At 35.8% G+C, this 15,131-nt stretch overlaps 2 protein-coding genes across 2 annotated transcripts; both read right to left on the reverse strand.

Annotated features, from left to right (window-relative positions):
• Positions 1–6,378: 6,378 nt before the first annotated feature.
• Positions 6,379–12,366, reverse strand: LOC147906463 (uncharacterized). Its single transcript, XM_087416533.1, has 2 exons — positions 12,071–12,366; positions 6,379–11,952 (listed from the first exon to the last, which is right to left on the reverse strand). The coding sequence occupies exon 2, from the start codon at positions 11,943–11,945 to the stop codon at positions 11,127–11,129; it is 819 nt and encodes a 272-aa protein (XP_087272659.1). The 5' UTR covers positions 11,946–11,952; positions 12,071–12,366; the 3' UTR covers positions 6,379–11,126.
• A 776-nt stretch (positions 12,367–13,142) lies between these two features.
• Positions 13,143–15,131, reverse strand: LOC147906464 (uncharacterized). Its single transcript, XM_087416535.1, has one exon. It carries the CDS (start codon positions 14,929–14,931, stop codon positions 14,317–14,319), a length of 615 nt encoding a protein of 204 aa, XP_087272661.1. The 5' UTR covers positions 14,932–15,131; the 3' UTR covers positions 13,143–14,316.

The raw sequence follows: 15,131 nt of genomic DNA on the forward strand, positions 1-15,131 counted from the left end.
TTAAATATCACAAAAAATATTTTGTGTTGTGGTTTTATGCTCTTTTTGTTGTTAAGTATTGTGAATTAATTAAAAGAATTAATTATAGTTGAGATTTATTGCGAGTTAATGTAAAATAATCCAGATATCTAAAAATTATTATGAATTATTATGAATTAATTAGAAATTAATAATTGTAAACAATCATTGGAAATTCTTTGAGAATTAATAATAGTTTGAATTCATAATAGTTGATGAATTAATAAAAGCTGATTTATTTATAATAGTGATAATTAGTTGTCGAATTATTGACAGCTAGTTGAAGAATTAACAATAGTAATTACTGATGGATGAATTGATAATAGTTGGCGATTAAGACTGATGCTGATTGAAATTAATAACTTTTATTAATCATTTGTATCTGAAAACAACCTTCATTATCCTGTCCTTTACTTATTATCCAGAAGTAAAGGTAATTAACAATAAGAAGGATGTATTAACACGTACACTGTGTTCTTAGTGTCCTGAGAGTTCACTCCTGTGCGATCTAAAAACATAGCTGTCGATTAAACGTTCTTGAGTTCGCTTCCACAAGCTGGTGTGCTACTCAGGAATGAGTTACTCTTATATGTTGGCTGCTGATCTAAAAATATAGTGACGATTATATTCTTTATTCTTGGCGTCCCAAAAGTTTCCGCTAGTTGTGTTACTCAGAAATGAGTTACTCTCACAGGTCATGTGCGACCTAAAAATAAAATTGCCCTTTAAATAGAATCTTTGAATACGATCTACAAATTAAATTGATTAATTGTAACAACATTGTATTAGGATTGGATAATCCCTCTCTGCCTAAAATAAAATATATACGCATTTATTTAAGCACGCAGTCTGATAAAACGCTGTGTTCTTAGCGTTCTAAAAACTAGCTCTTAGCGACTAACACTAGTGAAACCTACATACAAAGTAATCGTGAGAAACGCTTTATTTATGGAGTCCAAAGAGTTTGCTCCCGCTATTTGGTATACTACTTAGAAATGAGTTACTCCCACAAGATATGTGCGACCTAAGAATAGAGTTGCTCAATGCGTCATATAACGTTAAGTTGTATTAATTGGAAAGATAGATTAAATCTAGTTCGCATTTGCAGAGCATTGTGGAATAACGAACTCATAGAGCTTGTTATTCAAACAAGACTTCGATCCACATTACCCTAATCCAGCTCCTTCTAGCATAAAAGATTTTCGCTCCTTCTCAAGCTAATCAATAAATTCGACGAAAAAATTCTTTAAAAAGGAATTATAAAAACGATCAATAGAAGATACTTTAATTTCCCTAACATTGTAGATGACTCATATGAAAACCAAGCTTAGAGACAGTCTTAATTAAAGATTAAAAAAATTCGCCAGTATACTAAAAAAACAATTTACCTCTGAACATCGCATTCACTATTAAATTAGAATAGCGAAGACGCTAAAATCAATATCGATAGCGCAAATGTTGTTACAGTTGATTTATCAAACAAGCAATTAGAATTTGGTATAGACATCGATGAACATTGATAGAAATTTTAAACTTGAGCCTAACCTAGGGTAACATAGCCATTGATAGTGAAATATCAGATATATTATATATTGAATACAACCTCACGTAAATCTCTCGCAAATTAAATTGTAGTTAATAACTTTATGCTGTTCTAACCGGTACAACAGTAGATTCATTGGAGAGATTCTGTCATGAGTGAACTCTGCTAGATAAGTGGACTGAAGTGTAAGGTAACACTTAACCCATGATTTTTTTTCTTTCCAAATTCCTCAAAAAATTAGAAGTCTAGATAAATAAAGAATTAAAAAAACTGTTACCCTCACGACCTTCCTATATTCTCCAGAGATTAAGGTAACTTATATATGAGATGATTTGTAGTAAATTTTATTAGGTGTTGGAATTAATTCGTAGCGTTTTACAAAGTATTTATAAGTTTTAAAAGTACTTTCATTAATGTATTTTTTAATGCTCATGTGAAATAAATAACATTCTTTCATTAAAAAACGCTACGAATTAATTCCAACACCTAATATATTTTATAACGTTTAACCAATTGATTTATTTACGCGCAATCACTCCATTTTCCGTTAATCACATCCTTTTGGCCTTGGACATCTCAATTACCTTCGCTCTCATCCTGAGATATTGTCGACCCAGCAGGTAATCTCGAAAAAAGAGCATCCGATCTGCCTTTCAGCCGAAGAACGCAGGAAAAGTTGGAACTAAGCGAATCGCGCGTACAAAAACGTAAACAGCGATCTGTAATAAACTCTTATTATTGTTTCGGCAATCGCGTCGCGATTTGATTCGTTTGTGGTTTCTGAGACGTAACAGGCGTTATAACAGGGATATGATACTGCAGAGTGCAGTGATAGGTCAGATGTGTACATTCCTGATTGAGGTCGAAAAGCATGCATAGTAATCTGGGTAGCTGTGTATATGATCACCCTCATTGTGAAACATTCGGATTGGTACACAGGATTGCGGCAAAGCGTGTCATTGATGAGGCGCTGAGCTATCGAAGTTAGGACGAGCGAAACAGGAGATTAGTGTATGACAGCGCGAGTTTTTTTGGACGGATTGATTCTTGACTGCGAGCTTAACGTGGATGTGTCACCACTTGCAAAAGAACAGGTGGGGACGGAGGAAAGTGTTAACCTGTGGTCTATTGATGAGGTGCATAAGGCAATACGGGACCTCCCTAATCGGAAGACTCCTGAGATTGATCTGATAAAGTCTCAAATGATTAGCGCTTAGGTAGAGACGTGAAATTCATGGAGATGATTGATTTGTTTAATGACTGTTGCATTCGGAATTTTCCCGTCTGTTTGGAAGCAGGATCTAATTAGAGTTTTTCTGAAATCCAAAGACAAGAACCTGGGATGCTCCATGTCTTACAGATATATTTATCTGCTTTCGTTCTTGAATAAACTCTTGGAGAAGTTGATCAAGTACAAATTGAACTCCTTTCTATTTGATCCATGTTTCTCTTCTAGGATACGGTTACAGACGAGGGCGCTCGATGCTGTGATGTCTCTGAGATGAGGTGTGTCGACACGCTTGTACGAGCGATAAATGTGTCATGGCTATTTTGTACAATGCTACGGCGTTTAACAATCTCTGGTGGCCATCCATTACCAGGGAGCTTGTACTGAGGAAGTGTCCGAGTAATTTGCTATTACTTACTTATTAGTAGGTTATTTAACGGGTAGGACTTACCATGATGGGTAACTTTAATAGAGTAATTAAGAGTGTCTCCAAGGATTATCCGCAGGGTTCCATTCTAAGACCTGATCTGTGCAATTCCTTTTTCATTGGTCTCCTTCGCCAGATGGAGGCAAGAGAATGCGAGTGTTTTGCATATGCCGATAATCTTCTTGTACTGATGAAAAGAAATAGTCTGAGAGTCTTGGAAAAAAAAATTGAAATCACATGTTGTATTTTACAGAAAACAAATTCAGACAGAGTCATTCTCTTCGTAATTTACAGAGAATAAATTAATGCTCTCTAAGGAGAAGTCAGAGATGATACTCCTGGGCTCGTTGTCTGACAGATCTCGTATAGTAAAAATAAGGAGCAGTACAATAAAGATATCTGGAGAGGCTAAGTACTTAGGAATCACTTTTTTTTAGGCTCGTTTCAACATAACAAGACACATAGAAAACGTTTGTGCAAAAAATGAAACAGGCATCGAAATATTTGGTAGAATTGATGAGGGCAACATGGGGTCTCAAGCAAGCTACTTTGCTGGCAAAAGAATCTTCTTAGCTATCATAACATATGGCACAGGGAACATAGCAAGATCTGGTCAGGAAACAACATGTTAGAGTACTACTAAATGCTCAAAGATATGCTTTGTTAAGAATTACTAGAGCATACAGAATGACATCTACTGAGACATTATAGGTTATCGCTAATGTCGAGCCGACTGACCTAATCCTCAGAGAAAGGGCATTGGTATTTAGAGCTAGGAAAGATGTCTTACTTATGGCAAGTTTATCTCGGTACCTGACTCTGTGCTAGGTGCAAGGTTAAAAGTAGCATCAGAAGGGGAATTATAGCTGAGTGCAATAAAAAATGGAACAACACTCAGAAGGGGAGAACAACTTACTAGGGAATATTTCCCTTGTGTATTGGACAGAATGAGTAGAAAATGGATTAATAAAATTGGCCATTACACAGCTCAGGCCTTAACGGGACATGGGAATTTTGCTGAAAAGTTTTACTTTTTCGAGTTAACAATCTCATCTAAATGTGGGCTTAAGGATTCTCCAGAGCACACTCTATTTGACTGCGTGAGATTTGCGTCGATTAGGGATAAATTCAAAGTAAAACTTGAAAGATAGGGGCTGATATGGCCGCCAAATAAAAAGACACTTCACAAAATACAATAATATTTTCTTTATTTGCAGACTACATTACAAAAGTTTTAAAGGCTAAAAAGAGGTCAACATGATATATTAGGTGTTGGAATTAATTCGTAGCGTTTTTTAATGAAAGAATGTTATTTATTTCACATGAGCATTAAAAAATACATTAATGAAAGTACTTTTAAAACTTATAAATACTTTGTAAAACGCTACGAATTAATTCCAACACCTAATATAATGCTAATTATAAAACATCTATAAGGCGAAGTGCTCCATTTAGAGCCGTTGACTCCACCTAGAGATTCCCACTGGGCAACGGTTTTTTGTCCCTGATAGTCAAGTGGCTGTGAGGGATAAATAAGCGGCTAAGATTATTCCCATTTCCATTACTTCTAAGTATGACTTACTCACCTATAATGAATCTGATCGACAGGATGGGATTTTTATGGGTCTGTCCCCGTCGTGGCGAAGTTGGATAGATGCATAAACTAGTATGGGATATGCTCTCAAAGTACGATTATATCTCGGAGCTGAGGGTTTTAAATTCTCAGTCGTCACAATCCCTTAACATTACATGTTAAAAACCACGAACGAATCAAATCGCGATGCGATTGCTAAAACAATAACAAGAGTTCAGTCATGGATCGCTGTTTGCGTTTTTGTACGTGCAATACGCTTAATCCCAATCTTCTTTGCGTTCCTCAGCCGCAAGGCAAGTCGGTTGCTTTCTTTTCGAGATTACTTACTGGCAATATCTCAAGATGAAAGCGAAGGTCAATTTTCACAAATGGTAGAGTGTCCAAGGCCAATATGAATATGGATAATGGAAAATGGAGTGATTGCGGGTGAATAAATCAATTAGTTAAACATTATAAAATATAAAATTTACTATAAATCATCTCATATATAAGTATATAATTCGTTACAATGTTAATAAAATTTAAGATAAAGCTTTTTCCTTAGGCTCGACTTAAGGACGTGAGTATCATTAAGGATCATAGACAACATATTTTTTAATATTTCGACTCTCATAAAAGTAGAATGGTATTCGGGAAATGACTTATACATTATTTCATTACATTTTTTGTAAAATATGGATAGATATTTTTCGAAGGTTTCTATTCTTCAACCGCTCGTATAAGTGGATTGCTTGATTCTAAAATATGTGCTCTAATATTCAATTGTTAATTCGCGTTCCCATCAATACGGGTCCATATCTGACTGCTCTAGCAGATAGATTATCTTTTGTAGGGTGTTGAATCTATTACTTTTGAAGAATCTCTTTGGGTTTTCGAATTCTACGAGATGTTTAAATCTTTTGTTCTCTAGAGAGAAGCGCAAAATAAGAATTTGTAGATCTCTGAATGTATCAAGCACGGCAGCATTCTGCCTAACTGTTCTTCAAATAGGCGCTGATAAATAAAGGACCTAGGTTTCTGTTCTTGATCCTCTCGAAATTTATTATCAAAAGAATTCCAAATAATATATGTGTTACAAAAAGTTAAATCGAACAAATAGTGTAGTAGGAATCTTAAATAAAGTTTGAATTGTTCCTGATCTATTGGCTCGTTGATAGAACGGCTAAATAAGCTGGTCTGTAACTCGACTAAATCAGTGTCATTCAACAAGTCTACGCCCAAAAGAAAATTAATTTCATAAGGAAACGTAATATAATACTGAAAGCTCTTCTATATTTCTCCCATAAACTGGAGAAGATCGTCATGGTAAAGATATAGATCTCAAATTCTTGACATTATATTAATGATATTTGTTCTTGGGCGAGCGTTAAAGGGCGAGAATGTAGCTGTGATTGCAGCCACCGTAAACGTTGAGGAATCTCGGAGGATCGTGAGGGTAAAAGTCTCTTTAACTTTTTATTTCTTTCATTACTCATTTAGACATTTTCTAACTTTTTCTAACTTTGGGGAGATTGGAAGAAAAATAATCATAGCTTAAGTTTTATCTTATATTCCGGTCCACTCATCTAGCAGAGTTCACTCATGGCAGAGTCTCTCCAGTGAATCTACTGCTGTACTGATTAAAACAGCATGGAGTTAGTAACTATGATTTAATTTGCGCTGGCAAGAGGGACTTACGCGAGATTGTCCAATATATCTGATATTTCAATATCAATGGCTATGTTACCCTAACTTATAAGCTCAAGTTTAAGATTTCTATCAATTGTTCATCGATTTGTACACCGAATTTTAATTGCTTGTTTGATAAATCAATCGTAACAGCATTTATACGACATTGACTTTAGTGTCCTCGTAATTCGGTACTGGATGCGATATTCTGAGGTGAATTGTTTTAATACATTGACGATGGCGAATTCTTCTAATCTTTAATTAAGACTGTCTTTCTCTAAGCTTGACTTTCATATGAGGCATCTACAATGTTAATAATTTAATTAAGGAAGTTAAAGTATCTTCTATTGTTAAAGTATCGTTCTTATAATTCCTTTTAAGGAGTTCATTAATTTTATCGAATTTATTGATTACCTCGAGAAGGAACGATAAATCTTTTATGCTAGAAGGAGTTGGATTGGTAGGGATCGAGGTCTCGTTTAATATCTCGTTTGAATAACGAGCTCTATGTCTTCGTTATTCCACAATGTTCTGCAAATGCAATCTAGATTTAATCTATCTTTCCGATTAGTAAAATTTAATGTTATATGATATATCAAAGAACAACTTTATTCTTAGGTCGCACACGGCTAGTGGGAGTAACTCATTTCTGAGTAGCACACCAGCTAGCGGAAGCAAACTCGTTGGGCTCCAGAAATAAAGCGTTTCTCACGACTACTCTATATTTAAGTCTCACTAGCGTTAGTCGCTAGGAGCTAGTCTCTAGAACGCCAAGAACACAGCGTTTTATCAGACTGTGCGCTTAAATAAATTCATATATATTTTGTTCCAGATAGATGAGAGGATAAAATTATCCAGTCCTAATACAATGTTGTTATAATTAATCAATTTAATTTGTATCCAAATAATCTATCGACAACTTTATTCTTAAATCGCACACGGCCTGTGAGAGTAACTCATTTCTGAATAGCACACCGATTAACGGAACTCTATGCCAAGAATAAAGAGTATAATCGTCACTATATTTTTACTATATTCTATCATTAATTAATTCATAATTATCCTTAATTCTCAATTAATTTTCATTAATTCTCAAAGATCGTTAATTAATTCTCAATAATACTTAAAGATAATTAATTCTCACTTAATTTGCAATGATTTTCGAACAATTCTTAATTAATTCGCAATAATTCTCAATAACTATCAAAAATTATTAATTTTCAATTAATTTGCAATAATAATTCTCAACTATCAATTCAAAGTAATTCTCAATAATTTTCAATTGTAATCAATTATTAATTATTAATAATTCACGAGTGCCATTAATTTACGATAGTTCTCGACTATTATTAATTCTCAACTATTATTAATTTTCAACTATTAATAATTTGTAACTATTAATAATGTACAACTATTATTAATTCATCAACTATTTAGAATTCACATAATTCTTTTAATAATTCTTGAATCTCTTATAATAATTTATAAATCATGAACTGTAACAAATTTAGATATATTTTATGTTTATGAATTACTGTGTTAGGATGTAGCGATTCTTGTTATTATCCCACCGCTGCCAGAAATGTTACGAATTCGTATATTAAGAATAGTTAGTAGTCCCGAATTGAATATTTTTGCGTTATATTGTACGTAGCGTCGCTGCCGAGCGCGGAATGGGAAGAGAGAGAAAGAAAGACGGTCCAGTGCAGCGCGCAGGCAGAACATAGGATTGAAAGAGTAACGGAATATTTATTGGAGTAGAAGAGGTATGATCAGAATGGAAGCGAGTCTCAGGTCGAGTGGATCGATGGCAAACCATGAGACTTCTAGCGCCAGCGTATCGTGCTACAAGAATTCTTTATAATAATCTATTATAATAGATTTAGAATTTTAAATTAATAGTTACTTAGGAGACAAAGACGCCTATGTATCGAAAATGGAGGAAATTCTTTCACTAACACTTATGTAATTGTTAATAAAGATCCAATTAAAAAATTGACTAAGGACTTACGTACATTGCCGGTGAGATGGAAGCGTGATTGGTTTATTGACGAACAAACATATAGGAGATTGCTTACAATTGATGGTGTTATCTAGAGCTTACGGTTTGATCAAAATACATAAAGACGGTAACCTATTGAGAGTAATTGTGTCCTCTGTTAACAGCCCATTATCTTTCTCTTTTTTTACATAATATAATTAATGATAGCACACCAAAAGCTCCTAGCCACATTAAAGACAGTTTCCATTTGAGCATTTAAATGATAATGTTTTTGATTCTGAATATGTTTTGGCTTTGTTGTAGTATCCCTTTTTACTAATATTCTTGTTGTAGCTAGTATTAAATAGCATCGATAGGAGATGGATTTATATTTCGGCGAAGACAAATATTTCAAAAAACGAATTCATTATTGGTGATAGATTTATTTTAGATTCAACTTTTTTAATAACAAAACTTATAAACAGATATTTGATACTCAAATGGGTTCACCGTTATCGCCGATTATCGCCGATATTGTAATGCAAGATCTAAAAGAAATAAAAGCAATAAAAAAATTGTCAGTACAACTATTGTTTTATTTTAGCTATATTGATGATGTTATTCTTGCACTTCCATCTGATACTATCAATGATGCTTTAAATATTTTTAATTCTTTACATACGAGATTGAAGTTTACTTTAGAGGTTGGTACAAGTGACAGATTTTTTTTGATATTATGCTTATTATAGATAATCAGAGAATTATATTTGACATTTATCATAAAAAGACGTTTTCAGGAAGGTTCCTTAATTTCCATTCAAATCATCCTCTTTGCCATAAAAAAGACACTATTATCAGCTTCATAGACAAAATTATCCTCTTATCACATCCACGGTTCTAACAAAAAAATCTGATAGATGCTATTCATACTTTTTTAAATAATTGTTATCCTCTCTCATTTATCTTCTCTACAATCGAAGATTAAATGAAGATTAAAGTTCCACATAATAAATATATTACACATAATTTACAAGTTAAAGATAAATATTTTACGATTCCTTACGTCAAATCTATTTCCGAAAGTTTCCTCCCTATTTCCAATATGTTTCATTGTAAATTAGTCTTTTCTATCCCTAACACATTAAAAAGTTTTATAAAAAGAGGAAAAGAGCTAGATTTTCTATCCAAATAGAATGTATTATAGTTTATAAGATCTCCTGTGACAATTGTGAGGTGAGTTATGTTGGTCAGACAAAAAAAAATTAAGTAAACAAGATTATACGAACATATCTCTGACATTAAGAAGAATACTGGTTCTCTTACTGTCATAACTGATTATCGTATTAATTTTGATTACAATTTTAGATGGAACGAGGTGAAAATTTTAGATTGTGAATCTTTGTATAGCAAGAGATTGTGTCTGAAATGATTCACATTAGAAGACAGAAACAAGGTCTTAATAAACAGAATGATACTGAATCGTTACTTGAAACTTACTCACAGATCATTCGATCTATTTCTCCTTCTTAACTGCATTCTTTTTCTATTTATTTCCCCTCTCCCTACTTTCTCTTCCCTCTATTTTTTCCTTATGCTCCTCTTCCTTTTTAGTTTACCACTTCAATCTTCTTGTCTTTATATGTATTTTACATTGTCTTTGAGCATCTTAGAGAGATGTCTACATTAAATCTCAATTGCCTAATAATAGTTAACATATTACATTGACACACAATAGAAGGTATTTATTCTTAATTTATCTGTTAATAAATTAAATATATATAATTTATGACGGTACATCACACATTTTCAACCCGCATTAATAACTCCAATTACTACATTTCTCATAATATTAGGTTTTTTTTTGCCTTTTTATTTTTATTTTTATTACTTGCAACTCAGTTTGTACTTTTCTTATTAGATTTAATTTCTTATTCCTGTGGCAATTTCACATTACATTTTATATTTTTAACAGAAACAAGTATGTTCGTCCTTAATTTACATACACAATCACAGAGGAATACATTGTTATCAATTACAACTTTCTTATAATATATTTAATATACTTTTATTCTATATTAGTAGGAATAATAGGCGGGTTCTAACTCAGGTTCTCTGAGGGGAGCGCGGGGCGCGGGGATACTCATAGGCGCGGGGGAGTAGGCGCGGGGAGTACTGGTAGACGCGGGGAAGGGAGGGGAGGCGCTGGAAGTCCCAGCGCTATCGATGTTTACGTCCCGGTGCTATCGATGTTTACTGATGTGTCGCCATGTGCGGTGTCATGTACAGACTCCGCGTCCATCCTAAAGTGCTGTTGTGGTGTCATGTACTATTGGGACCGCAGCCTCCGCAGACCCCGCGTCTATCCCAAAAAAAAAAATGCGTTTCAGGCAGTCACTGCAGTGTCCATCCCTAAATGCGTAGCAATATTATAAGGCGAACAAGAAATATTAAAGAAAAAAAAGGAAGAAAAAAAACCTATATAATAAAAAAATTCTTACCTTCTCCACACCCTCTCCCTCTCCGTCCTCCTCATCCATCCTGAATTCTTAGTCCTCTTCCTCTTCCTCTTCTTCCTCCACCGTCTTCTCATCCTTCTCTTCTTCCTCTACCACCTTTTCCTCCTCCTCTTCTTCCTCCTCTTATTCCTCCTCCTCTTCCTCCTCCTCCTCATCTTCCACTGAATTCCTCTTCCTCTTCGTCCAAACCCTCATCGAAATTGTAGATGAGACAATTGAACACAATTCTATTAATGCTTACTCGCTTGAGATCGTCCGCCTCATCAGCAGCCTCGATGAGGCGATAGAACAGTCCTAATTCATCTATGCGTATTCGAGTGAGATCAATTATAATATTATCATGAATCTCCTCTAAGAAATAGGAGGAGACGCTCTCTTCTTCAGTTTCTCCTTCTTCCTCTTCCACTTCCACTTCCTCTTCCACTTCCTCTTCTTCCACTTCCTCTTCTTTCACTTCCTCTTCTTCTTCCACAGCCTCATCGAGATTGTCGAAGAGGTATTTGAGCGCAATTTTATTAACGCGCACATGCCTGAGATCGTCCACCTCATCGGCAATTTCAATGATCCGATGGAACAGTTCTAATTGATGTACGTGTAGTTGAGTGAGATCTATGATATCACGCTGACTCTCCTCTGAGAAAGAGGAGGAGGAGGAGGAAACGCTCTCCTCTTTAGTTTCTTCTTCCACTTCCTCTTTAGTTTCTTCTTCTACTTTCTCTTTCATTTCCTCTTCCTTCACAGCCTTATCGAGATTGTCGATGAGATGTTTGAACGCAACTCTATTGATGCACACATGCCTGTGATCTTCCACCTTGGCAATGAGGCGATTGAACACTCCTAATTGATCTATATTTAATTTAGTGAGATCAACTGTGATATTATTCTCAATATCCTCTAAGAAAGAGGAGGAAGAGGAGGAGGAGGAGAAGGAGGAGGCAGTTTCCTCAACTTTTTGTTGTTGTTTTTGCATGTTATAACTGCACAATAAAAAAATTATCATTTCACTTAATCGCAGAAAATGTGCAACAATATTCTATCATTAACGCTAAAATAGTAGAATATTGTTGCACATTGGGGAAAAAATATATCACTCACGTCTTAACACGTCTTGCGCGCGGACAAAGCAGAACAAAGACTGACGTTGAGAATCGATCTTCGCCGTTGAGAAGCGAGCCTGCCTAGGATCTATAGGGGGGTGGGAGGCAGTTGTATATAAAACACTTTAGATCATAAGTGCCGTCACGAAAAGTTATCGCTATAGCGCGTCGAGATATAGGATGAATGGATGGATGGATGGATAGACGGATGGGAAGTAAAGAAAGTACATATATATAATGATATGAACAAAAAAAAATTTTTTATTCACATATTATTACATCATTTCTTTTTTTTACGTATTAAAAACTAAAGCCAATAGCTCGCAATTGACGAGCTGATGTTTGTTAAAAATATCACTATCGCGTATAGCGTTTTTGGACGCGATGTTGGAGAATCGCATATATTATACTTGACATCAACCGTATCGACGAGTCGGGTTAATCGTTCGAACGTTACATCGATACATTCGTCAAACTCAAACATACGTCGTAGCGTCGTTTCGGTCATCATCATGCGTACGGACGAAGAATTGAGACGTACAAGCGTAGCATCGTTCAGCATGCAAACGCTGACGGTTAACGGTTCAACACTTATAAAATTGTCCTTATATTCGTTTCGCAGCATCTTGTAAACATTCCATCGCTGCTCGTAGAAACCTTTCCACGTTTCGAGAGACAGCAGCAGTTCATGTCCGTGATGATCTCCCAGGGCGATCTCCACGTCGGTGGACCAACGTTGATTCCAATTTCCAAAAATTTATAACCCGTAGTGGTCAGATCGTAACGTCAACCCAATAAACGTATCTTGCGATGCTCCATGCTGTATATATATATATATACATAATGTTAAAAAAAAAACGTTTCTTTTGCATATAGAATGTTAAAACTTACATGTTACTGCAGTTCTTCTTCGTTTCGTACGATGCGTTGTCTTCAGCGTAGTACATTTTTCAACCGTTCGTACAAGCGAGTATCACAAGCCTAATTGCACCCGCGTAAATTGCGATATATATATAAAACTTCTAGAATCGAAGAGGGGATAACTCCCCCCTCTTTTTCTAAGAATTGCGAACCTGTTGCAACACGTTTTATCGAGTCTTTCTACTTTTTTTTTTTATTTTTTATTTTTTGTTCGCGAGTTTATTAATGCTTATACTTTATGATTTATATTTCGATGGCATCGATGACGTTGGTGATGAGCACGTTGGTGACTTTGACACCTTTTCTCCAGGATATTTCCAATATCTTTTTCCTTCGAAGGCGGTGGATTTGGTGGACTTGGCGACAATGGACAGTACCCCTTCCGCTCGATTGATTTTCGACGTATATATTCCTTTATTCGGTCCATGTCTTAACGCTCGTAACTGAAGCTTACGATTGAATGAAAAAAAAAGTCTAATATACTGCCTATATACATTGCATATATGTACTGTCAGATGTACTGTCTGATCGGACACGTCGCGACACGTTTTATCAAGTTTTATCTTTTTATGTATTTTTCTTTGTCACGAATTTATACATACGTTTATACATACGTACATACGTTTATACATACATACATACATACATACATACATACATACATACATATGTACATACATACGTACTACGTACATACGTTTATACATACGTTTATACATTACAAAGGAAGGGAAAAGAAATACATAATAAATACGTTAACGTATTTTTATTTAAAAAATTCTTTTGCAACCAGTTATATATTTTCAATACATTTTGTAACGCGCAATTCTTAACATGTTGTCCACATCGTATTAGTAACATCTAGATTAGATAAAGATTCCATGTCTTCGTAAACTGCGTCCAAGGCCTCGATGTACATGCGTTCTCGCTCATCGTCCAGAAGCAAGTTCTGCAGCAACGTTCGTTTCTCGCGTCCCTTGACATACACGACAGCATCATCTTCAAATACAGCCATCGTAATTAGACGTTTCGCCTCGTTGTACGGGATCGTCCCGTCCTCCCATGGTGATAAGCAATCAACCAGGAGGCGCAAGACCTGTCGGATCTTGTCAAAAATTTCCATGGCATGGGGCTCGTAAAAATGTAATGCGTGAGAACGGTCCCCTGTTTCAACACCGCTACTTCCTTCACGATAAATTTCTTGTTAACGATGAATCCTTGCAGATCCACGAACGTTGGCACGAGCATGTTGTCGAGAAGACTGCGGTCGATTGCGGTCGATTGCGACGTATCGTAGATCTTATATCGTGTCAGAGGTGCATCTTAGGTGATTTTGCGCACAACATTGTTCAATGGATTATACTGAACCACGCGATCGTGTATGATGAGACAATAGGCTGTTGTATTTGCGGGTACATCCTCTTTACATTCAATGTCTAATCGCACGTCCACGGTGCCACTCTTGACTGATTCGTTCTGTCGAGAGCAATCGATGATCACGAATGGACCATTACGTAAAAAAGTTGTAAAGGTGAGACTCGGCTCGAGATACTCGTATCCGTAGTAGCCCTTGCAGAAACGCGCGTACAATTCGTACAGAATCGCACATCTGTTTTTGTCAAAATCCAGATTCAAGTCATCGTACGGATAACATTCCGAATTCAGGTAAAGTTTCGCATTGGTTAATTTGCAGTCGTCGAATTGACTTACATCCTCGGACATGACGTTTTTTCGACCTGTTTGCATAGCGAAAATAACGTAGCGCGGCTTCTCAAGCTGAGTAGCCGTCTTGATGGCCCACGAATGCTTGGTTGTGCTCTGCAAGAGCGGAAATTCGTACAGATCCCACGAACGAAAAGCCATGCTCAGATATCGTCCGCTCTCCAAAGCGCGCAGCATCGACAGCTTATTTATCTCGCTCAATAACACGTGCGGCATTCGCCACTGTACTTTGAATAATTCGAGCGTTGGCTCTACCGCCGGATCTCCCGTCAGACAATTGTTGTCGTTGCGAGCTCGTATTAAAATCAACTCGTGACGAGCGTTGATCACCACGCGTTTGTAATCTTCGCAAAATCCCAGCAGTACGTAGAGCGGTACACAGAAATTAAAATATCCGGCTGCAGTAGTCTGCGCAT

This window comes from Acromyrmex echinatior, unplaced genomic scaffold (genome assembly GCF_024713525.1).
Source record: "Acromyrmex echinatior isolate Ae372 unplaced genomic scaffold, ASM2471352v2 Scaffold30, whole genome shotgun sequence".
NCBI classification, from domain to species: domain Eukaryota; kingdom Metazoa; phylum Arthropoda; class Insecta; order Hymenoptera; family Formicidae; genus Acromyrmex; species Acromyrmex echinatior.